This window comes from Pogona vitticeps, chromosome 2, assembly GCF_051106095.1.
Source record: "Pogona vitticeps strain Pit_001003342236 chromosome 2, PviZW2.1, whole genome shotgun sequence".
Lineage (NCBI taxonomy): Eukaryota > Metazoa > Chordata > Lepidosauria > Squamata > Agamidae > Pogona > Pogona vitticeps.
Window position 1 is genome coordinate 303,799,604 of NC_135784.1, and position 25,351 is coordinate 303,824,954.

Below are 25,351 nucleotides of genomic sequence, written 5' to 3' on the forward strand. Positions count from 1 at the left end.
AATCCCAGTATTTTATCACATCCAGAAGCTTCAGTGACTTCAACTAAATCTCTAGGTAGCTTGAAAGGTGCTAAGCAGAGAAGTTGCATCGGATCTCACACATTTTGAGGACAGCTGCTTTTTAAGACGGCATCAGCTTGTTTGCTACCATTTTTAGCCCATGAAGAAAAAGATACAGAGGAAAAGAACAAGTGAGGTTTGATGCTAGCTGCGAAGCGCCGTAGTTTACAAAGCTTTGGCGGCTTCCGTAACATTTCCCCAAATCCTTCCAGCTAGAAGACGTTGGAGATATACTTGAAAAGATCCGCATTGGCCACGATGGTTCAGGGATTTATTCAGGATGGCATCTTAATCGAGTGGAGATACGCCGGCTTTTGCCCAACGGAAAGGTAAGCTGCTGAAGTTCTTGCTCCCTACCTTCAATTCACTGAAATTGATCTCCCACTGCAGGAGATCAGGAGAGACAACCCCTGAAACCAATTCGGAGCTCTGATTTGAATCTCACGGCAGGCAAAAACATATTGATCGTTCTAAGGCAAACCGCGACTCCTCGCCCCCCTCCAAGTGTCACATAGGCAAGATTTGCAAATGTTAGGATTTTTGGACGACCAGGCCTGAGAATACTTGCCACGGCCAGTACTCAGCCGGCTGGGGGAGTATGGGTCTCAAAAAGGTAACATTTATAAGCTCTCAGCAATAGGAGCAAGAGTATTGGCCCATTTGTCCCTTTGTTGCATCTCCCTCTTTTTGGGGGTGGGGGGTCCAGAGGGCTATGCTAACCAGGTTTGATATTTTGAGGATGAGTCCAGGTGAGCTGTGGAAGCTTGTGGTATTTAATAATGTATGTGTTATATATTTATGCTTGTGTTTGTACACTGGCAAGGACAGGGTGGCGCTGTAGGTTAAACCACAGAAGCCTCTGTGCTGCAGGGTCAGAAGACGAGCAGTCGTAAGATCGAATCCATGCGACGGAGGGAGCTCCCGTCGCTTGTCCCAACTCCTGCCAACCGAGCAGTTCAAAGGCATGTAAATGCAAGTAGATCAATAGGGACCACCTCGTGGGGAAGGTAATGGTGTTCCGTGTCTAGTTGTGCTGGCCATGTGACCACGGAAACTGTCTTTGGACAAACGCTGGCTCTATAGCTTGGAAATGGGGATGAGCACTGCACCCTAGAGCCGGACACAACTGGACTAAATGTCAAGGGGAACCTTTACCTTGTACACTGGACTTCTGTCCAGGAGCCCATGGAGGTTGATGTATGTCAAGCATCTTTTTCAAGAGTTCTGGGCTGAGTCTCCACCGATACACTCACAGGCCTCAGAGCGTTGCCCCTCTCCCTCGTGACTCCCGGACTCCAGTTTTTCCCTTTTACTTAGTAATGTTAGGAATGGGACCTATCTCAGTCTAGTACTCTAACCTGGGGAGACGGAAGGTCTGGGAGTGCCCTGAAACCCTCCATGTGCCATGCCTTCCAAAACCCAAACAGGAATTAGTTAGACATCTCACTCTGATTTCTGAAGGCTAGGCTGTGGCTTGATTTAAAGGAAGGTTTCAGAGGTGAGAATGCTCCTTTTAGGGGGACATTTTCCCCCACAGATGGAGGAGGGAATCTAGGTGAGTCGGAGGCCACAAAAAAGTCGGTGGAGCCACATTTAGCCAGGAGCTGCATCTTGCCAACTTCTGCTCTAAATAGTCTACCTCTGAGCTACTGCAGCAGACTGCCGATCCATGGTGACAACCCCTTTCCACCTCCCAATTCTCTCCTGGCAATCCCTGTAAACATCAGCCTTGCAAAGCAAACAGAGAGCCTGGTCTTGGCCTGATCCTGTGCCGTTTCATCATTGGGATTGTGCTGGGCTGGGAAGCAGAGCTCTGCCCTGTGGGACAGAAGGGAGCAGGAGGCAAAGGGAGGGATTCTGGGAAAGCTGGAGCAGCTGCTCCCCCCGTTTCTTTTCTGGAGCTAGTTATGAGATTACGCCAGTGCACTTTATGCAGTTAGCTTCTTAGATCCTTTGGCTTTCCAGCAGCAGCAGCAGCAGCGACAGCAACAGCTCCTTCCTCTGAATCCGGAAGAAAGCCAGCTCTAGGAACAAAGAAGGCTTCCGTCTGCATGCCAGGGGGCGGGAGAGAAAGCAAGCAGCCTCTGACGGCTGTCTCTAAGCTGCTTTGGTCTCTCCAGCTGCCCAATTGTTTCCCCTGTGTGCCTGGCTTCTCCTCTGCTTCCTGTAATAATAACTTTCTCTCTAATAAGGCAGTGGGATGGGAAGTACCGTGGAAAGAGCATCTGAGAGGCAGGCGAGCGGAGGAACTGATGCCAGGAGAGGCAAGGCAGCCTTGCAGAAATGGACAGGACAGCTCACAGGGGATCTGGTGGTGGTGGTGGTGGGGGAAATGGGAAAGGAGGAGAGAGGGTATAACCTCACAGAGTGCTGGGACAGGCACAGTTCAAATTAGGGATGTTGGCGAGTCTTTGGGTCTGAGTTCGAGTCTTATGTATCGCACCCCAAATCCCAAGCATGAGTCCCTATTAAAAATAAGCTTATTTTCCCTAGTAAGAAGGGAAGGGTGGGTGGGTTCCGAGCTGCAACTCCAGCCCAAGTCACTGAAAAAAAAATCCCCAAAATCAAGTCCAGCTCAAGTCACCGGTGCAACTTAAGTCCAACTGGAGGGTGAGTCGCAGAACTCAAGTCCCCCATCCCTGGTTCGAATCCTTACTCAACTGTCAAACTTATTGGGTGGCCTGAAGTAAGATCCTCCCAGCCAAACCTACCTTCCAGGATTGCTCTTAGGGTAAGAATGGGAGCAGGGTTGTTCAGTGTAACAAGAAAGAAAGTGGAAGAGCCTTCTGTCATTCTTAGGACTAACAGATCAGAGCTCTCACTGGCTGATTTTGTGCCGGAGGCAAGAATATAAAGATTGTTCCCCCTCCCCATACATTTGTAGTAGTTATTTGATTTAAACATAATGACATAACAGACAAATGAAAAGGACAAGCATAATAATAACAACACAATGGCCAGAATCCCATTGATGTTTTCATAAATTTTGCTAATTGTGGCTAATTGATGAGGTGGCAGTGCCTGGTCACATGCCCAGCTGAGCCATCAAGATGCATCTCAGCACTTTGTCAGTTAGCCTCATGAAAACATATTCTGGGAAAACAGTGGAAAGGGTAGGGGAGCAGGCAGTGAGGAGCGGCAAACCTATAAGACACTACACAGTTTGAAGTTGGCAGCCTTTGGTCTGATTTGAATTCATAAGCCCTATTCAGTCCTTGTGGATTCCCTGGACTGCCAGGAACATGAAAAAGTGGGTCTTTGATCAAATGAAGCCTGAACTCTCTCTGGAGGCAAAACAAAATGCCAAAACAGAGACTGTCCTACTTTGAGTGCATCGTGAGAAAGTCTCCAGAAAAGACAATCATGCTGGGAAAGTTTGAAGGCAGCAGACAAGAGGAAGACCAAATATCAGATATCAGATGGACTAATTCCCTAAAGGAAGTCACAGTCTTGAGCCTACAAGAGCTGAGCAGGGCAGTTGAGAACAGAGCATTTTGGAAATTGCTCATTTGTAAGTCAGAGGCAGCATGATAGTACTGTAACACCAATACCGACAATTCAGTCATTTGAAAAGCAGTAGCCTTGCTTGTCTATTGCAGCCTGCATGCAAGGAGAAAAATCCCCCCTTTCTAAGTGCAGATAGCAGTGAGACAGGGGAGAGGGGGAGACATTCGTTTCCTTATTATGCACAGGAAGCTTATCCAGATAAGCAGGGTGGTAGAAATCTGCCATTTTCTTGGTGAGATGTCCTGTCTGGGGGAACGTATGTTGGACAGTGTCATCAAAGTGACCATCGAAGTTTCCTTTCCTTCCCTTCCCTTCCCTTCCCTTCCCTTCCCTTCCCTTCCCTTCCCTTCCCTTCCCTTTCCTTTCCTTTCCTTTCCTTTCCTTTCCTTTCCTTTCCTTTCCTTTCCTTTCCTTTCCTTTCCTTTCCTTCCTTCCTTCCTTCCTTCCTTCCTTCCTTCCTTCCTTCCTTCCTTCCTTCCTTCCTTCCTTCCTTCCTTCCTTCCAGCAATAGATAAGAGAGCTCCATGTGCTACCCTGAACTCCTTGGATTGAAGGCAGATATAAATGCAAACAGACACATAAAATATATAAGGGAAGGAGAACAGGAGAAAAATGGACACTGAAGGGGGAAAAGGGGAGGATCCAGGAGACAGTGTGGCTGGGAAAAATACTGATGTGTGTTTCTGAGATAGAATTGGTGAGGTCTGGCAGGGCCGTAAGGGCGGATATCAAGCTTTCTTGCTGCATTTTTTATTGTCCTCCATGTAGGATGTCTCGACAAGATAACTTGGTGAGGGATTTTCAAGCCCAGGATGAGGTGAGACAAGGTCTCTCTTCTTTTGCAAAGTCTCCATAACTGGCAAACATGACCTCTGTGAGAAACGAGGGTCCCTTCCACTTGAGTAAAGAAGCCGGAAATGTGCAGGAAGCAGAGAAAGACTAGCAGCTGTTTAGAAAGATACAAACCACCCATCCAGAACTATCCATGGAAAAATGCGACAGCCATTGCCATTTTGTTTAATGCAGTATTTACATGAAATAACGACTCAGAAAATAATAAAGTGTTCTCTGCACAATTTTGCGCAATTAATTTGCACAAATTAATTGCGGGCACATATATTTGCACAAACGAATTGCGCAAAATTGTGCAGAGGACGCTTTATTATTTTCTCTATATTATTTCACACTTTATTAGTTTATTTATAGATATTTGCATAAATTAATTGCGGAAAATTGTGCAGAGAACACTTTATTCTCCTTCTCAGACTTAACCTCTTGTCATTTGGTGCAGAAAAAAAAATTTGGGTGGTTCTTTCTTGTCCTGTGTGTGAATGAGACCAAGGAAGATTTGCCTCCCTAGCTAGAAAAGAAAGTGCCAATGATCAGCAAAAGCCTAGATTTTCTGTCCAACAGAGAGTCGTCTCTTTGACTCCAGGTCTCTGGCGTACAAAGGGGAGAGTCAGCACTGTGGAGAGCTCCCGGAGGACATCGGCGGCTTTGCCTCTGCCCAGAGAGAGTGGCTTACTTTCCCCATTCCTCCTTGTATTCATCACAGTCAAACCATCCCTGGGCAATAAAATAAATAAATAAATAAATAAAAATCTGATGAATGAGAGCGCCTTGAACAGCAAGAGGGGATGTGTTTAAGCAGCACAGAGAGAGCTGCACACAGGCTTGCTGAGTTTTTGTTTTTGTTTTAATTTGGGTGCATCAGGAGGAGGGGGAAAAGCTGCCGAGTGCTGCATGATCATGCTGTAATCAGCCGCAGGATATTACCGCCTGCCACAGGATAGCAAGAGGCTTCCAGAGCTTCTAAAAGCAATGCTACCTGATTAGACTGTTAAGAGCATCTCGGCATCTGTCTCTGCGCGGCGAGAGGGGAAAATGAGGTCAGATTAAATTGAAAGCGTTTGGGCAGGCCGCGCAGAATTCACTACAGAGGGCTAAAGCCGGGCCAAGGTGTGCCAGTTAGATCTCATAATTATGTTTCAGCTGTTGTGCCGAGCACGGGGGGTGGGCGTTGGAACATTTAATCACAATCTGTTTTTTTTTTTCTCCTGATCATACAGAGCGAGCGAGCAAGGGAAAATGGTTAGAATATTTTACAGCTTTGTTTCTTCTGACTGTGCAGGACACAGGGGGTGGCGAGGCACAAATAAGCTCCTCCATCACATATTATATTTATCTAATATTTACATCTTATAGTTGCATAACATTTCATGTAATATATTTATAGGACAGATAGACGTTGAAAGCTATTGATGTTCTAGAGAAGGATTCCTGCAGCTCTTCGTGACTGAACCACCCTGGCTGGAAATAAACCCTGTGTTTAGAGCCAAAATCCAGTCTCAAAACAAAGCAAGCTAATCTGCAAACTACAGGAGGTGCAAAAAGCTCCTGCTGTGACAGTCTGACATTCCCAGTGCTTAAGGATCTTCAGCTTCTAATCACGAGCTATCACTAACATATAGTTTAATCTGTGGCAACTGCTTAAGGAGATAGGAAGTTGCCGGGTCCAGGAGAAATGACCGTAGGTAGAGTGTCCAAAGCTTTCTGTAGAGGATAAAATGTGTGTGTGTGGGGCAAACAGGATATGCTGTTAAATTCAATGTGATGTTACATCTTCCTTGGCTTTTAATATTCAGGTTTTTTTTAAAAAAAATGCAAAGAGCCAAGGAAAACCTAAGGGCACAGCTTAGAAAAGCTGCGTTTTCAGGAATACAATCCCTTATCTGTAGTCTTAAAAAATAACTTCTCCCAGCACTGTCCCCACTCCCCCTTTCTTCTTGTGGCACAACAATAGAGTCTTCTTCCCTCCTTCCTTGCAAAGTCAAATCACAGTGTCCTGGATGCCAATCCAATAATTTTAACCTCTGGGGCAGAAAATCTCACAAGTGCCTCTTCTCTTAAAAAAAAGAAGGAAGAATAACCCAATGCAGTACCCATAAATTAAATAACTGATTTGATCTTTCATGACATTCCAAATCTGCTGATTGAAGTGACGACCTTCTCTGTCTATTGGTAGGGCTGACCCTGTAAAAATAGCGGATGGCGAGGCAGTGATCATTCATAATCTCACAGCAGTTGTGGAAGGGGATAATAATAATTCTTTCCTTTTATGTCATAGTGATGAAGAAGCTTCTCTGAAATGGGGGTATGAGCACCTGTTGATGTCCCCTGGTTCAGAGATTTAGCAACATTCCAAGGAAGATGTGTAGATGGATGAGCTGTTGCAGAGTTTTGAATTTTTGGTTCAATTCCTCTAGCGGCACAGCAGAAGTGCAAAAATTCATAGAGCAGAATAGCTTCAGATCCCCCAAATTAGTTTCCCCCCTTTTTCTAATCAAATAGTATTTACAGTCTCACTCAGAGACCTTTGTAAGAGAATAATCAAAACATTTCATTTACTTACAGTTGAACAGATCAAACAACAAACCGATATGACAAACACGACTGTTTTTAACAACAGACCCACCGACTCTAAAGAGTCTTCTAGGGCAGCTGGGAGTGCCCGAGGTTGTTGTGCTTCTGTTCTGCTGTGCTTGACCAGACATTGGGAAATATATATATTAGGAAAGCTGAAGGTCAAATATATACGGCTGGGATATATATATATATATATATCCCAGCCATAGTATAACATGGAAACTCTCGGAGGAGACATTCAAAAGAGGAGCACTTTCATGTTCTGTGCATGACTCGATTTAACAGGACCATCTGTGAGTGTCTGTGTGATAATCTCCTTTCCCTTGAACACCTTGCCTAACCAGGCCAGTTGCCTGGAGATCTCCCCCAGGAAAATGTTTAATGTTGCTTTATTATTTTTAGCATCTTCAACAGAGGCTGTTTGCAATGTTTACATGGCTATAAAATGCATTATTGAAAAACACTGTTTATTCCATTTAATGTTACTTCTGGTCCCTTCTTCATGTTTCTAATGTATGGCATTTCTGCAGGCACTTTCGCCATTAACTGAAGGGTGTTTGGAGGGATTCTTCATTATTTTGCATTTTCAGACATAGCCATTTTTCAAACGTGTCCATGACCTCGTTCAGATTTATCTTCCCTGACATGCTTTGCAAGCCTACAGAATCTTTAGATTGTTGCTTCATGAATCTCATCTCATTCCCGGTCTCATGAGATACAAGGTGGATTTTTGTTGGTTAAGAAATACAAACCCCGTGGATGCCTTTTTCACCTCTAGAGGCGTCGGCTGGGGAATAGAGACGAGATGGCAATCCATGCACGAGACTCCTTTGTCCCCTTTGGGCAGGGGTGAGCAAAATGCAACCCCACCGTAGGCCTCCGTGAGAGTCCCCAGATCCCACCCTGCAAAAAATATTGGGCCAAATAAGAGAGAGCATTTTGTGATTCTGGAAACCTTCACAGGCAATGCTGCTGCTCCCCAAAAGTGAAACCAGGAGTAGCTGTTTTGCCTCGTTTCTAGTTTCTTTCCTTTTGCATGGACTTTTAGCAAAGTCCAAGGTGAGTCTTGGTGACAGAAAATTACTCCATAACATTCTTCTGGCATTTGGCTATGTTGCAGAGTTTTGAATTTCTGGCAAAAATTCTCCTTTGTTATCCACAGAGTAGAATAGGAACAAGTTCCCATTAATCCACCCCTTTCTCATTACCTGGTACTTAAAGCTTCAATAACTCACTCTGAGACATTTGCAGGAGAAGGAATTTTTGAAAAAATAGAGTTTCCTTTACTTACAATTGCTTCAATTTACAAACTTGTGCATACCGCTTTCTTTACCGCACACATAATAGCAACCAACTGAAAAGATCAACAGCAACAAACAACTGACACCAGCCAATGAAAGAAAGACATAGAACACTCAGCAAGGGTTTGGATTCTCTTTGAATTTCAAAAGGGTTTGGATTCTCTTTGAATTTCAACATAAAAGGAACAATTGGTTAGTGCTGGAAACATAGACAATTACTCAAGTGTAGAAAAATTCCTCCCAGTCCCTCAAAGATAGCATGTGAGGTTGTAAATAAAACTTAGACTATCCTACCTGTATCTTAAAGCAAGATAGTTCATCTTATGGTAGTGGTTGCAGGAAGAACAAGGTAGGTATGATTAAACTTATGGGTTTTCTGGTGATTGACCCACTGTTTGTTTTCGTCAATCAAATACTAAAGCTTGTTTTTGTGTGTGTGTGTGTTTAATGCTTTCATAATAGGGTTCGGAAAAAACCACATTTCCCTGTGACAGGTGGCTCGCTAAATCTTCAGATGATGGTGAGATCATGAGAGAACTGGTTCCATCCAAAATCTTCACTGAAAAGCTCATGAAGGATGGAACACTCAAGCAGATTGAAGAAGACATTGATGACTCCCTAGAAAGTGAGTCAGACTGTAGCGGCTGGGCCCGTACAAATATCATTATCTCTTTTACTATGGCCTCAATAAACTTTAGTAATGGTTTAGACTAATTCTTTTATTTGACGGAATTACACGGCTGCAAGTCAGGAGTTCCATTCCCCACTGTGTCTCCCAGGAGAAAAGCCAGCCTGTGTAGCCTTGGGCAAGCTGCACAGTCCCAGGGATCCCTCCCCGGAAAAAGGGAATGGGACATCATTTTTGAGTAACCTGTACCTACAAAACCCTGAAAAAGGGTTGCACTTAGCTGTAATTGACTTAACAGCACATAATTATGATTAAATAGGTACCATCAAGCAACTTGCATCTTTGGCAACCCTAATACAGTGATGCCTCGCAAGACGAATGCCTCGCACAATGAAAAAATCACAAGACGAAAGCGTTTTACGATTTTTAGTGACAAATTTTTCTATGGCTGTGCTTCGCAAGATCAAATTTTTTGCATTTTAAAAATGTAATTAGCTTTCAATGCATTCCTATGGGAAACCGCGCTTCGCAAGATGAAATTTTTGCAATACGAAACGACTCGCGGAATGATTTATTTTCATCTTGCAAGGCATCACTGTAGTGTTTTCAAGGTATGTGAAACATTTCAAGGAGTGATTTACTGTTGTCAGTCCCCTCTTCTCCTCCAGATTTCTGTGGCTAAACAGGAATTTGAACCCAGGTCTCTGGCACCGTAATACACTTTGTCCACTACACTACCCTGCTCTCAAGTTGTTTGCAAATTACATTAATACCCTAGCCTTTTCCTCCACTGAGCACAAGTTGGCATATCTGGTTTCTCTTCTTCCTTGCCCCCCTCCCCCAATATCTTCCAAACACCTTTGTGAGGTAGGCTAACCACAGATTAGAAAAAGAACTTCTTCTAGAATCTCCCAGCTAGGATGGCCACGGTGGAATTCTGCTCATCCAAGACTTCACTTTGGGTGAGACTGAGGAGCTGTCGATGACCTGTCAGTGAATTTCTTAGCTCAGTGGGGATTTGAACCTGGATCGTTCCAGACACCAGTTGAAGAGTCTTAACCACCACACCACACTAGCTGATCAATACTGGTGTTCCCTCCAAACCAGTGTTGTACAGCCCACTGTATTCTATCATCCCATTCTTCTGGGTGCGTCCTCGTAGCTTGAGCTACTGAATAGTTAGAACGACATGGGACCACGCTGGCTGGGCTGTTGTGGGACTTCAGTCTGAAAAAGTAACTTTTTCAGGCTCTGGCTGAACATATACCAATCCTTCCGGAGGGATGGCTTTTTTAATCATAATCATATCCCATCCAAATCAATTTTGACTTATTGTGACCCTTTCCAGGGTTTTCCAGGCAGAAGTAGTTTACCATTCCTTTCCTCTAGGGGCGCTGTGGGACTGTGCAGCTGGCCCAAGGCCACACAGGCTGGCTCTACCCATAGGAGGCACAAGAGGGAAATCGAACTCCCAACCTCTGGCTCCACAGCCAGAGATCTAAAGGAACTAGAAAAGATGCTTGGGAATCAAGATGTGCCACTGGAGAGCAAGGCCAAGATTATGCCTACAATTGCATTCCCAGGTGCAATGTATGGATGTAGAGATGCTGGACATTGAAGAAAGCTGTCAGGAAAACAGTCCATTCATTAGAAATGTGGTCTTAGAGGAGAGCTTTACGGATAGTATATGGACCATTAGAAAAAAACACATAAATGGGTTCTAGGTCAAAACAAGACAGGATTGTCACCAAGTAACTACATTGAAGCTGTTTTATTTTGAAAATACCATGAAAAGAGTTAATGGAAAAGATCATAAAGGTGGGAAAAGTGAAAGCAGGAGGAAAAGAGGAAGACTAAGCAAGGGAGATACGGACTCAGTAAAAAAGACCACAGCTTTTAGTTGGCAAGAGCAGAGCAGGGCTGTCAATAACATGGGCTTGGAGGGTTGTTATAAACTGTAAACAACAGCACATAATGAGAGTTTGCTTTTCCTCTTGCAGTGTATTTCCTTTAAGAGACATGCTTCAACATTCAGATACCAAGCCCATATTTATCTTTCATTAGCCAATCACAAAACAGGGGGTGTTAATGCAAGATATGGAGGTAAGGAAAAGCAGGTGTGACAACAATGAAGCATCTTTCGCCGCTTCGGGGAGCAGCCATTCTGTGCCAATGATGTCACCCAGTCTGTCCTTTGGTCTCAGACCCCGAACAACTCTCTGCCAACTGATTCTGTTGCAAGAGGAGACCAGGCTTCTCTGATATTGTGAGCAAGGAAGTTCTTGTTTTGACGGATGTCCCTTGAGTCCTTAGTCTCAAATTAAGCTCTTGGTGATGTAACTAAATAAGAGTGTATTAAGTTAGCAATTTATAATCTCAGCCTGAATGATAGTGTAAACAAGAGCTTGCAGGCTGCATTAAAACCTAATCCATTCTTGAGCAATGAGCTTCTATAAAAGGATCATTTCTCCTTATTGATTTGCCATTTTTTTCTCCCTTCAGAATAGTTCATTATATTTTCCAGGTCATCATACTTATTTTAAGCAACCCATTTTTATGGGGTGGGGCAGATGAGACCTAGATGATATCATATACTTTTAAAATTAAATATGCATTAGGCTTAGCTCTGCAGTGCTAAGATGATGATGATGATGATGATGATTTGTTTCTTGAGATTTGCCTTCCATTTAGGGAATGTCACTGAAAGCCCTGCTGATTTGCCTTGGGCATATTGTTGAGCAAATCTGCTCTTGTTTATTTAAAAAAAGGACTTCCAAGTTAATTTCTTCCACAAGATACCAGGGTTGTTGTTCTTATGGACCATCAAGTCATCTCCGACTTATGGCGACCGTGTCCTCAGATTCCCTGCTCAGCTCTCGTAGACTCAATCCTGTGGTTTCCTTTAGAGAGTCAATCCATTTTATATTTGTTCCTCCTCTTTTTCTCCTGCCTTCAGCTTTTCCCAACATTATTGTCTTTTCCATAAGATCCTGTGTTCTCATGATGTGCCCAAAGTAGACAACCTCAGTTTCAAAATTTTTGTCCCCAGAGATAGTTCAGACTTGATTTGACCTAGAACACACTTGCTCATTTTTCTGGCAGCCCATGCAATCTGCAAAGCTCTCCTCCAGCACCACATGTCAAATGAATCCGTGTTTTTTTTCTTGCCTGCTTTCTTTACTGTCCAGCATGGTGATTGCAAATACAAGATTGTGGATGATCTTGGTCTTTGCCTCCAGTGACACATCCTTACAAAACATGATTATCTCTTTTTTTTACTTCCTTCATTGCTGCCCTTCCTAATCTGTCTATCCAAGGGTAGAAAGAACTTAAAATGCTGCGAGAGCAGTGTATATTAATCTAATCTACTTCTAAATTAGTGGATGAAAACGCGATTTGTGTATAGAATGTGCTGGATTTAAACCCTAGCCTTTTGTGGTAGACTGTCTCAGGAACACACCTTTGGATGGAGTTTCTCAAAGCTATTGCTAGGCTAGAGAGATCAATGGTTCAAACTCTGGTATAAGGGGATTTCATACGTTCATCCAGACGTCTGCTGCTACAGCTATAACTCATGTAATCCCTCTGAACATGCTGGGTGGGAGGTTGAGACATAGTTCTAAAAAGTAACTTTTCCAAGCTATGGAAAAGAGATTTGCACTCAGACATTCTCCTTCCCCAAGCTGTGCAAGGGTCCCTTCATCAGAAACGTAGCTGGAGAATTTAGCAGAACAGAGCTAATATTACGCATAGCTTAGAGAAAAGTTGGTAAAACGTGTATCTTGGCCATGAGTCTGTACAGTGGTGCCTCGCTTAACGATGATCATCCGTTTCAGGAAAATCGCTGTTAAGCGAAAACATCGTAAAACGAAGTTAAAAACCCCATTGAAACTCATTGAAACCCATTCAATGCATTCCAATGGGTAAAAACTCACCGTCCAGCAAAGATCCTCCATATGGTGGCCATTTTCGGTGCCTGTATAGCGAGGAATCCATCCCTAAACACAACGGGCAGCCAGTTTAAGCACCCAGCGGCCATTTTGAAACCGCCAATCAGCTGTTAAAAAACCATCGTTTTGTGAAGAATCGGTTTCTGAAGCAGGGAACCGATCATCACAAAGCGAAAAACCTTATTTAGACCATTGTTTTGCAATCGCAATTGCGATTGCAAAACGATCATCGTACAACGATTTTGTTGTAATGCGGGGCAATCGTTAAGAGAGGCACCACTGTATTTGGTCCATGGGCCAGAAGGTCCCCACCAGTGATGATTCTTTTCTCACCACTGATGTCATTCCTTTAGAAACATATATTTAAATTATTTCAAAAAGGAGGAAGTAGCTTTGTTACTCTGTTGCCAAAAAAAAGTGACAAAGTGCCTTAGGGCATCATAAATTAAATCCATAAAGCCTAATGAGTTTGATTTGGCTTACACGTTTGTAGACTATAGCCTGCTTCAAAAATGCCGTTGGATTTGATGAAATAAACCACAGTCCACCAAAGCTTAGACCCAACAAAATGTGTTTTGCCCAAGACATTTTCTTTTTAATATTGAAATTAGGTCGTGTTGATATGGGAAGAAATGTAGTGCTGATGATGTCGTCTTTTCTCCCTCCATGTAAAGTTTATACATACAACATTACTGTTTACACCGGCGATGTTTACGGCGCTGGGACTGATGCCAATGTGTTCTTGACCGTATACGGAGACCTGGGAGATACAGGGGAGAGAAAACTCGGCAAATCTGAAACAAACACGAACAAGTTTGAAAGAGGGCAGGTACGGATTCAACTGAACGCTCTTGTTTCCATATGCCACGGGGTTCGAAGCAGCTTGATGGGAGGGAGATGATGTTTCTGCTCAATTGTATAAGAAAAGAGTGACAGCTTACAAGGGACACATAGAAAGTAGAACTTGGGCTCAACTCCTATTGCTCAGAGTAGAACTAAGAAAGAACCACTGCTGGTCAGTGTATGCTACAGTGGTGCCTTGCTAGACAGTTACCCTGCATGACAGTTTTTTCACTAGACATTGACTTTTTGCGATCGCTATAGCGATTCGCAAAACAGTGATTCCTATGGGGGAATTTCACTAGACAATGTTTGGTCCCTGCTTCGCAAACCGATTTTCACCAGACGACGATTTGCTTTTCGCTAGACAATGATTTCGCTAAACAGCTATTTCAGTGGAACGGTTTATCATCGTCTAGCGAGGCACCACTGTATTTTGAACTGGACAGATCAGTAGTCTTCTAGGAAGCTTCTAGGCAGCATCCTAGAAGACAGAAGACAGAGACATCATGTTTAGTAAATGGGGATTGCTTGTAGCAGCACCAGCACACCGATGCAGGAGATGCAATGTGTGCAAAACATCAGGGAATCCGTCCCTGGCGCTGGAGAAGCGAAAAAGCCTCAACTCAGAGACTCGGCATCTGAATCAGTCCATGGATAGTGAGCATGGCAGACGTGGGCAACTTGTTCGCAAACTCTTAGTAACAGAATTTGTAGTTCTGTTGCCCGGAGTCGTTTTGGTGACTGGGGCTTCTCCACCCTATGCATCAAGTTTGGGTCATGTGGGATTGGTATAGACAAGGAGACGACGGAGCCACGGAGAGGAACGGCTGGGTCCAAAGCACGATGGCCCAATCGGTCCTACCCTTGAACCTGCCTGTGTGGTGTTTCCTTTGGTCTTGGGATGAGCGCCTGGAGGAGATATGCTCCCCCAGGGGCAGGTGGGTTCATGCCCTCTGAGCAGCGAAGACCAACCAGCAGTTCATACCATTCCAAGCAGCAAAGTTACATGCCTTCCGAATTTTACTGCCTTGGATCAAAGCTCTGGTATTCCTGTCCTCCTTAGGGTCCAGCCTAGTGATCTATGAATTGCTTTACTGGTCCCTTCTTTTTTAGAATCCCGTTTGCCGTTTCCTTTGGTTAGAGGCAAGCGACCACACACAGCGTGGCCTCCATAATAAGAAAGTCCAGTGGCGCAGTGTTCGGAGACTAATTTAAGGGAGTTCTGTAATTAAGTGCGTCCTGTGGCTGGATTCCCCATCCCTCCCTTTGGTTGATTTTCTTGATTTTTTAAAAAATGTACATTTTTGGTTTGTATCTAAAGATGAATTATCAGCATAGTTATTCATATTTAAGGATCCTAAGCGCAGCACGACTGTGCTGTATTTTGGTAGCTTAAAATATCAAATATTCTTATGGTGACCTCCAGATAGCACTGGGAAAGACTTCTCTTTGAGTCACCAGAGAACATTGATTTAGACCAGAGTGGATGAAATGTGGTCTGCGGGCTGAGAAGTCTTATGTACCCCCTGGGGTCAAAAACACGGCTTCCAGAACTGATGGGCCCTTCCAGCCCCCCCCCCGAAATGTTAGAAAAATGGGACAGAGGGAATTGGCTCAATCAGTCTTCTTGTACCCCATGAGAGCAAGCTTGACATGTTTTAAGGAGCCCCCTTGACGTGATGGCGCTGTGGGTTAAACCGCAGAAGCCTCTGTGCTGCAAGGTCAGAAGACCCACCGTCGTAAGATCGAATCCACACAATGTAGTGAGTTCCCGTAGCTTGTCCCAGCTGATGCCAACCTAGCAGTTTGAAAGCATGTAAAAATGATAAATAGGTACCACCTCGGGGGAGAAGGTCACGGCTCTCTATGTCTAGTCGCGCTGGCCACGTGACCACGGAAACTGTCTACAGACAAACGCTGGCTCTATGGCTTGGAGACGAGGATGAGCACCGCGCCCTGGAGTCGGACATGACTGGACTAAATGTCAAGGGGAATCTTTACCTTTACCTAAGGAGCCCCCACAGAAACGTTTTGCTAAAAACTAGAATAATTGAGGCGGAAGGGGCCTATAAGGCCATCGAGACCAACCCCTTGCTCAAGGCAGGAATCCAAATCCAAGCAGATCTGGCAGAGGGCTGTCCCACTTTCCCTCGAATGAACAGAAAGACACGCTGCCGGCATGTCTATAATGGGATTTATCTTGTTCAGTCCTGCACCCATCAGTGGTTTATTTAAGTAAGTGTCAATTCGTGGCCGCAAAAACTCTCCCAATCTTTAATTACAACAGTTGTTGCTGTCATGAATAAATTGACCAAATCATTTCTCTGGAACAATGCGCGTATTGTCTTCATGACAATGCAATCTGTTTCTTCAGCAAAAATCGTGCCGGGAGCAGCCGTCACGTCAGCTTTTGGAACATCCATGTTTTGCTCTTCTCGTTCAAGCCCCTTCTCCAAGCATGTCTGAACTCCGTCCGTGGGCCTCCTTCATTTTTATCCGGTCCACCTGAGGCAGAATGGGAAAGCTATAAATAAATAGTCACCGTGTTGATTCTGTCATTAACTGACGACTCACCCAGACCTCGATAAATCTTACGCCTAGCGTGCTCTTCATGCATCAAATATGCTGGAGCATGTTTGGCCTTTCCCTCATAAAAGAGAGACAAGCTATTAATTAGAACTAATCTATAGATGATTCAACATGTTAGAATTACAGGGGCAGTAGGGGAGGGAATTGCCTTTTTCTACTAGGAAATTTCCAAGGGCTCCTGAGTTTATATATTTCCAGAGGTACTTGTCTGTACACATGTTCATGTAATGGATGATGATTCTCCTTGCCACAGGGCCACATACATTCCCAATACCTTTGAAGTCCGTAAACTTCTGGATGAAGCTCAAGGTGAACATTTTGAACCATTGCAGCTTCATAGAAAGTTGGAGATCTTCTAATTTCCATTTTCTTCAAAATTATCGATGGGGCTGGTTACACTGGGCTTTTAATGCATAGTCCTGGATTGAAGCCAGTGTTCAAGAGTCTTGGATTTCTATTAAAAATTTCCTTTTTGCTGCTCAGTAGAAGTACAGAGATCCACAAAGGAAAATAGCTAAAAGTTCCCTAGTGCCCATTCCTTTCTCATTCGCCCACACTTAAAGTCTCGGTAACACACTCTGAAATTTTTGTAGGAGAAAGAACAAAAACGTTTATTTACTGGCAGCCGCTTGAAAGGACAGGCTTGTGCATGCTGCTTTTGTTACTGTACATATCGTTAGCAACTAACCAAACAGATCAACAGCAAACAAACAACGGCTACCAACTCACAAAAGAGAGGCGAAAAACACTCAGCAGAGAGATGGGACTCTCTTTGAAATCAAAGGCTGGAAGGAATGATTGGTTAGTGCTGGATAGACCATCATCCCAGTGCAGAAAATTCCCTTCCAATCACAAAACTAGAGACAGCATGTAAGTGGCCGATAAAACTCCAGCATTCCATGCTGTCATAAGGCCATTTATGAAACTCACAAATCCCAGCGTCAAGTGGTGAACAATTTTAGCCAAATCGTGCTCTTCCCTGTATATCTTCCTAAATTGAGTGGCTAATGAAACAGTCCTAAAAAATAATGAGAATAAAGCGTCTCTGGCGCTTTTGTTAAGAATGCACTGATTGATAGAAGAAAGTGTCAGTGGAACTTCTGCCTGTGATGTAGGACTGATCAGAACTTTTTTCCTGCTGCAGCTCTTAATGCTCACTGAGAAGACATGCCTCCCCCTTCCAGATGGCAGGGGTTTTCCTGGGACCAGCTCTTGCAGCCAAACAAACCAAAGGGAAGTAACAAGAAGTTCGGAGAGTCATGGGGCTGGTGCAGAAGAAATGAGGGTCCCATACAGGATCTCCACCCCTAGGTTCTGCTGTGTACATTTCCACTTGCTGTAATAAATGCATGCGGCATGGAAAGTCCAATTCTTAACGTTGTTCCTTCATTCCGTCTTCCTTAGGAAGATATCTTCACCATCCAAGCGGTGGACCTCGGCACTCTCTACAAGATCAAGATTCGCCATGATAACAGCCTGCCGAGGCCAGATTGGTACCTAGAAAAAGTAGAGATCCTGAACAACAACACAGAGGAAGAGTACCTGTTCCAGTGTGAACGTTGGCTGTCTAGGAAGAGGGAGGACCTCATGATCGAGCGGATACTTTTCGAAAAAGTATGTCGTAGTGTGAGTGAGCGAGAGGAAAGGATTTGGTAATCCGGAAGTTTCAATAGGTGGGAGGCACATTCTGTCCACCCGCACTCCTGAAAAGAGTGGAAATGAGACCAGTGCTTAAGATAAATACAGCGGTGCCCCGTATAGCGACATTAATCCATTCCAGGATTAACATAGCTATCCGGAAACATCGCTATCCGAAACGTAAAACCCCATAGGAACGCATTAAACTCTGTTTAATGCGTTCCTATGGGGGAAAACTCACCGGTAAGCGAAGATTCCCCATCCGGCCGCCATTTTCGCCACCTCGGTAAGCGAGGGCAGGGCGCGAAAACGCTGCGGGTGGCCATTTTGTTTATGCGGTGGCCATTTTGGAACTGCCGATCAGCTGTTCTAAAAACATCGCAATGCAATAATCGTTAAGCGAAACGCTTACCGATCATCGCAATGCGATGTTTAGCCTATCTAAACATCGCAATGCGATCATAAAAACGATCGCAAAATCCGCATCGCTATGCAGATTCGTCATAAAATGGTGGGCTCGTTAAGCGAGGCACCACTGTACTCTCACACCTAAGGATAGGATGAATATTCTTTTATTTTTTTATTTTTTATTTTTTTGGATTCTGATGAATTTTGAGGATTTGTCCTGGTGGGGGGTTACTCCAGGAGAAACATAGTGTCAGAATAACCCTGGAAGCTACAGGGACAAATGGGGACTTCTGCCCTATGGCACAGTGGATAAACTGCAGTACTGCAGTGAAGACTCTGCCCACAACCAGAATTCAATCCCAACAGAATCAGGTAGATGGCTTAAAGTTCACTCAGCCTTCCATCCTTCCAAGGTCGGTAAATTAAGTACCCAGTTTGTGGTTGAGGGTGGGGGGGACGGAGATATGTAGCATGAAAAATTAAATTGTGAAACTGTCCAGAAAGTGCTTTAAGCACTGTGTGGCAGTATATAAGTAGCATGCTTTGTTGTTGTTGTTTAGTCATGTCCAACTCTTCGTGATCCCATGGACCAGAGCATGCCAGGCCCTCCTGTCTTCCACTGCCTCCCGGAGTTGGGTCAAATTCATGTTGATTGCTTCGATGACCCTGTCCAACTGTCTTTACATTCCTGCGAAGGACACTGGGATAACTGGTACAAAAGAAAGCAAACACTGCTTTATGGGAAGATCCTGCTTGTAAATCCCCAAAATTATGTATAGGATTTGCCAGGGAAGAAACAGGCACCATTTTGTCAGCTGGAAAAGCCAGCCAAGAGAAGGACAAATGGAAGAAAATATCACAAGGAACCATGAGGAATAAAACAATCCCGGTCACACTTTTGCAACGGATAGAAGTCTTCAGTGGCAATTTCTCAAGTAAATCGTGTTTTTACACCTTATCTCCTTTCTCTTCTTTCTCTGAAGTTTTGACTTTTTCTTTTTTTGCAACGTCTTCAAAAAAGAATGAAATGAAATTCTTCTCTATTGGCAATGTCCAAATCCAATAATTACAGTTCTCCCCGGTTTGGAGGGAGCCATTTTGTATCTATCTGCCATAGAGGTGCTAAAGGTAAGGACTCTCTCGGGGAAAAAAAGACGAGAGGCCCTAATTTAGCACCAACGTAATTGGATGCACAGGCGCAATTATCCAGACTTTTCAAATTAGCTGCTCCGGCCCCTGGACGTTGATGGACAAATCCACCAGATTTAGTTTCTCCCACATTCATATTTAAGGGCCAAAATCTATGAGGTGCCAGCTTTGCAATTAAAAGGTCACAAAACATCATCCCTTCAGAGAGACATTCCTTCAAAGTGCCTCTGTTTGCACAGTAATTAACAAATGATGTTGTTGTTTACTTCCTGATGGACAGTTTTGAGGCAAGAGGAAGATAATTTGCCACATGAAGAGCTAAAAAAAAAAAAAAAACCCTTCTGATATCATAAATAAATCTTCTTTACCTCCAGAGGAAGTTCTGTTTCTAATTGCAAAGCTGGTGTTTTGCATAATTGGGCCTCAGGTCTCAAGACCTTTCCATTCCAAATACTGTATGAGGAAATTTGCAGATTTTATTTTTGGTACATTTTCATCAATAAATAACAGATCAAACATGTTAATGTGAGCATCATGACTTTCATGTTAAAAAGAAGGAATGCATCTACTCTTAAAGGGGGGGAATCAGTTACAAAAGCAAATGTTATGCTTCAGATGCATTTGCTGGCTTGTTCTTCTTTTTAATAGGAGAGTAATGATTTTAAGATGAATGCCTTAACATGAACACGTTACTTCCAAGTTCCAGTTAGGTCTTATCATGCCTTGAAATGATTCTATAGATGGGTGTTTTTTTTAAACACTATATTTGTATCTCTTTTGTTTTAATTGGGAAGGAATGGATGTCTCTGGATCGTATTTCTCTTTCTTTAGCCACATCCATTTGACTGGAGTCCCCTTAGCGAAACTGATATCACTGGGAAAATGAGGATGTCAGAATTTTTAGAGGGGGGGAGGGAGGACTTCGAAATTCCCAGTAATAGCAGGAACCTGATCCTCCCTTTTTCCTATCGCCCTTGGCGATGTTCTCTTAATTGGAGTTGTTTTGCTATAAGCTGAGAAGAGCATTTTTTTCATTCTTGGAAATTAGTTTCAAACCCTGGTAAAAAGAGCCCATCTCTGACAGACTGTCCCCCCCCCCCAACCTTTCATCTCTGGAAAAAGGACTGCAGCTAAGGTTCAAGTCTCACCGAACAAACTGATGGATCTCTCTCTCTCTCTCTCTCTCTCTCTCTCTCTCTCTCTCTCTCTCTCTCTCTCTCACACACACACACACACACACACACACACACACACACACACACACACACACACACACACACACACACACACACACAGAGAGAGAGAGAGAGAGAGAGAGAGAGAGAGAGAGAGAGAGAGAGAGAGAGAGAGAGGCTGTTTCTCAAGCCTCTTCCGACTCTCTGAAAAATTGTATTTTTATCTTCCCTGTACCCGTACTGCGGCGAGGTTCCTAAGGAAAAATAAGGCATATTAGACACTGGCTTTCCTTCACAGCGGAGTTTTTTTTTTTTAAGGTTTCGGTGGTGGAAGGGAAACTGCATCTGCTCTATTTTGAGAGCTGAGGTTCACTGCATCAAAGATCAAAGACCGCCTCTTGAACAGCTCAAAACTGAATTGTAAAAAAGAAGAACAAAATGGGGCACCTGAAGGGTCCCCCCCCCTGAAAAACTCCTAATTACCATACCAGGTGTTATTCAGAAGGGTCAAAGCCCCTTTTTTTTGGTATTGATTGAAATTGTCTCCTGACCCTTTTATGGTTCCGTACAAAAGCTGTAGCAAAACAAAATAAAAACAGGGTAGGGTCTTTCAGTGGTGGTGCTGCTGTAGGAGTTAAAAATCCCAGGTGGGCGTCCAAGCTCCCACCTGCGACTCGGGGTTCCTCCCAGAGGAGTCTGACTGGTGGCCACTGCTTTCTCTTGCCCCAAGCCCACGGGAATCATGAAGGTGTGCGTTTTCTGGGGGTGGGGCGCGATCTTCTGGCAGAGGAAGATTATCGCCGCAATGTACATTTTTCACCTGCTTTTTGATGGGTGAAGTTTTTGTCCATTTTGAGAGAGGCTTAACCCAAGCTTTCCGTGTTGTTTCACATTTGAGATGAAAATAATTTAGTATCTTAAAAATCTGAATGTGGGAGGGAAAAAAATGGATGTGTTCATCTCTGCCCAGGGCTCAAAGTACCTTAATTCAGTTGTTACAGAATCCAGTGATTTCAACAGACCTGGGGGTCTGAGTGCCTCATCCTGCTTCTCTCGGTTTGTCACTTTCTTCACATGATCTGTGTCAAATATGAAGAAAACTGGTTTCTGGCTTTTTGTAGGCTCTGCGCTAGCTGATAAACCCAGATTCATAGGGGCTGTGGATCCACTCCAGCCTTTAGTCTGTGCTTTACAGGAACTCTCCACAGTGCTGAAACAATTTTGAGGGTGGATCTCATCCCCTTTCACTGAGCCTGTAAAATTGATAGTAAAATCCAGAGCAAAGTCATTATACCTCCTACAAGAGGAGTCACCATCTGCTCCTTCTTTACACGGGAGTAGGGATCTTAGAAAAGCTTATTTCCGAGTTATTAGGAAGAAAACTGAGTCAGGTCTGACTCACCAGTGTGACTTAAGTCTGACTTGACAGCAGGTCCACAACCCAAGTCCCCATCTCTGCTGCCTTTCTGCCCATTCTGGAAGACCTGCTCCTTTACTTGACTCTGAGTTTGAGTCCTGGGGTCGGGATGAAACCTTTTCTCAATCAACTTTTATCAATCAACGTTCTCCCCATTTCATATGGCCTAGAAATCTTAGGCAAAGTTGAATTCTTTCCATGGACTCCCACTCAAGAGGGAGTCACAGACGCCGTGTCTGGATCGTCCTCAGATGGGCACCCTTTATATTTTCTCATCAACACGTCTGCGGCTTCTGCCTGAGAAGAAGCAAGCTTTGGTGGTGCCACAATCACTAGAAGATGTAGCTAATTAGAATTCAAAGGATATGTGGATTAATTAACAGGATCAGAATTAATAGGCAGTGCTTGCCCTTTTAGACACCAAGGCCTCGTACCGCCGTTGACTGAAGCTGGTTGACTTGCCAGGGCTCATTCTACAGGGCAAAGCAATGTTTTAATTTCACATTATGACTGAAGCGATTACATATTAACATTGGGGCAAATGGATCCACCCGAGGGAACGCATTTGATGGGTTGCATCAAATACACGTAGCTGCTGACGACCCGGTGGGAATCCGGCTTACTTAGTTGGTCTTATTAATTCCTTTTAAGGAGGCAAAACTAATTAGGTTTAATAAAAACAATTCCAATGAACATGCAAGGGGGATTTTTACGGTTAGTCACGCTATTACACCAGCCCCTTAATTCCCAATAATTTTAATGACTATTTTCAAATTCTAGTCATATTTTTCACAGTGCAAACCTCTTTAGAGGCCTTTTGACAATTTTCTTGTTACAGACTCCTTCTACAAGTAGCATTGTATCCTGTAGTTAAGAACCCTCATACAGGATGCAAATCTGTGAGTAATGCAGAATTCTTTTCGGGAGGGGGAAATGAGTTTCCTCAAGAAATCAACACCATTTTCCAACACAAATCCAGGTCCATCTATTTTGTTCTCTTGCTGCTCTCTATATTTCTCTTGAGCTCAAGGCAACACAGTTGTGCAAATATTCTTTGGTATGAAAAGTGAGGATGCTATGTTTAATCAATTAATTGATGAAATTAATTAGGTTAATTGATTTTGCTTTTCAACATTGAACATAAAAGATGCCTCCGCTTAATTGGGCAGTAAATACCGAATAACAAGTATTTATCTGCAATCCAAATAATTAATGCCGTGTTGAAAGGCATTCTCCTAATGTTCCTCACAGAGAAGGATATGCCTCTCTTTGGATCTCACTGCTTGCTCGCCAAGCAAGGGCGCTGTCTTGTTTTGGAACACTTTTTCTATTTATGTGCACATGCACAAGGAGGGGTTGATTTTGTCCCCTAATGCCATGTTTTGGGGATAAAATTCACAGGGAATTAGGTCTATCATGTGGGCATTCCGCGACTCTGCTCCGGGAAAAGCTGTAAACAATGCCTTCAAATTTCAGCCACTGGCCTTATACAGTTTTTATTTAAAAAAAATAAACATATGGGGCAAAAATAAGCATATAGATGTGTTTGGTGAGGACACGGGAGAGGGCCTTCTCTGTGGCTGCTCCCAGACTCTGGAACTCCCTCCCACTGGAGGCCAGCCTGGCCCCATCTTTGCTGTCCTTCCACAAGCAGGCAAAGACTTTTCTCTTCAAGCAAGCTTTTCCTTAGCGACTGGCTATCTAAGAGAGGTTTTGAAATAGGACGGTTTTTATTTTTGTTGCTTTTGAATTTGCTTTAGTAATGGTCTTACCTAACATTTAAAACACAATGTTATTAATTCCTTAATAATGATCTGAGTTAACAATGATCTTAGTTACCATTTTAATATAACCCTTGTTTAATTCTTTTTAAATATTTGTATACTTATTGTTTTTAGCTTTTAATGTGTTTTTAATGATGTAAGCCACCTTGGGTCCTTTTTTAAAGGAGAAAAGTGGGGGGAAAGAAAGGAAGGAAGGAAGGAAGGAAGGAAGGAAGGAAGGAAGGAAGGAAGGAAGGAAAGAGAGAGAGAGAAGAAAGAAAGAAAGAAAGAAAGAAAGAAAGAAAGAAAGAAAGAAAGAAAGAAAGAAAGAAAGAAAGAAAGAAAGAAAGAAAGAAAGAAAGAAAATGAAGGAAGGAAAGAGAGAGTGAGAAAGAAAGAAAGAAAGAAAGAAAGAAAGAAAGAAAGAAAGAAAGAAAGAAAGAAAGAAAAGAAGGAAGGAAGGAAAGAGAGAGAGAGAGAAAGAAAGAAAAGAAAGAAGGAAGGAAGGAAAGAGAGAGAAAGAAAGAAAAGAAAGAAAAGAAAGAAGGAAGGAAAGAGAGAGTGAGGAAGGAAGGAAGGAAAGAAAGAAAGAAAGAAAGAAAGAAAGAAAGAAAGAAAGAAAGAAAGAAAGAAAGAAAGAAAGAAAGAAAGAAAGAAAGAAAGAAAGAAAGAAAGAAGGAAGGAAGGAAGGAAGGAAGGAAGGAAGGAAGGAAGGAAGGAAGGAAAGAGAGAGTGAGAGAGAAAGAAAAGAAGGAAGGAAGGAAGGAAGGAAGGAAAGAGAGAGTGAGGAAGGAAGGAAGGAAAGAGAAAGAAAGAAAGAAAGAAAGAAAGAAAGAAAGAAGGAAGGAAGGAAGGAAGGAAGGAAGGAAGGAAGGAAGGAAGGAAGGAAGGAAGGAAAGAGAGAGTGAGAGAGAAAGAAAAGAAGGAAGGAAGGAAGGAAAGAGAGAGTGAGGAAGGAAGGAAGGAAAGAGAAAGAAAGAAAGAAAGAAAGAAAGAAAGAAAGAAAGAAAGAAAGAAAGAAAGAAAGAAAGAAAGAAAGAAAGAAAGAAAGAAAGAAAGAAAGAAAGAAAGAAAGAAAGAAGGAAGGAAGGAAGGAAGGAAAGAGAGAGTGAGAGAGAAAGAAAAGAAGGAAGGAAGGAAGGAAGGAAAGAGAGAGTGAGGAAGGAAGGAAGGAAGGAAGGAAGGAAGGAAGGAAGGAAGGAAGGAAGGAAGGAAGGAAAGAGAGAGAGAAAGAAAGAAAGAAAAGAAAGAAGGAAAGAGAGAGGGAGAAAGAAAGAAAGAAAAGAAGGAAGGAAGGAAAGAGAGAGTGAGGAAGGAAGGAAAGAGAGAGAGAGAAAGAAAAGAAAGAAGGAAAGAGAGAGTGAGGAAGGAAGGAAGGAAGGAAGGAAGGAAGGAAGGAAGGAAGGAAGGAAGGAAAGGTCTCACCAAGTCTATTGCTTAGTGCCATCAGGGCCCAAGGACCCATACCATTTTGGGGTGACCCATGATGCCAAGAAG

At 43.4% G+C, this 25,351-nt stretch overlaps 1 protein-coding gene across 1 annotated transcript in view; it reads left to right on the top strand.

Moving 5' to 3' along the window:
* LOXHD1 (lipoxygenase homology PLAT domains 1) overlaps nt 1-25,351 on the top strand; it is a 215,944-nt gene that overhangs the window by 131,582 nt on the left and 59,011 nt on the right. The window contains exons 27-30 of the mRNA XM_072992974.2: nt 273-389; nt 8,757-8,919; nt 13,547-13,701; nt 17,709-17,918. Coding sequence (XP_072849075.2) covers nt 273-389; nt 8,757-8,919; nt 13,547-13,701; nt 17,709-17,918 — 645 coding nt within the window. The remainder of the gene's footprint in view (nt 1-272; nt 390-8,756; nt 8,920-13,546; nt 13,702-17,708; nt 17,919-25,351) is intronic.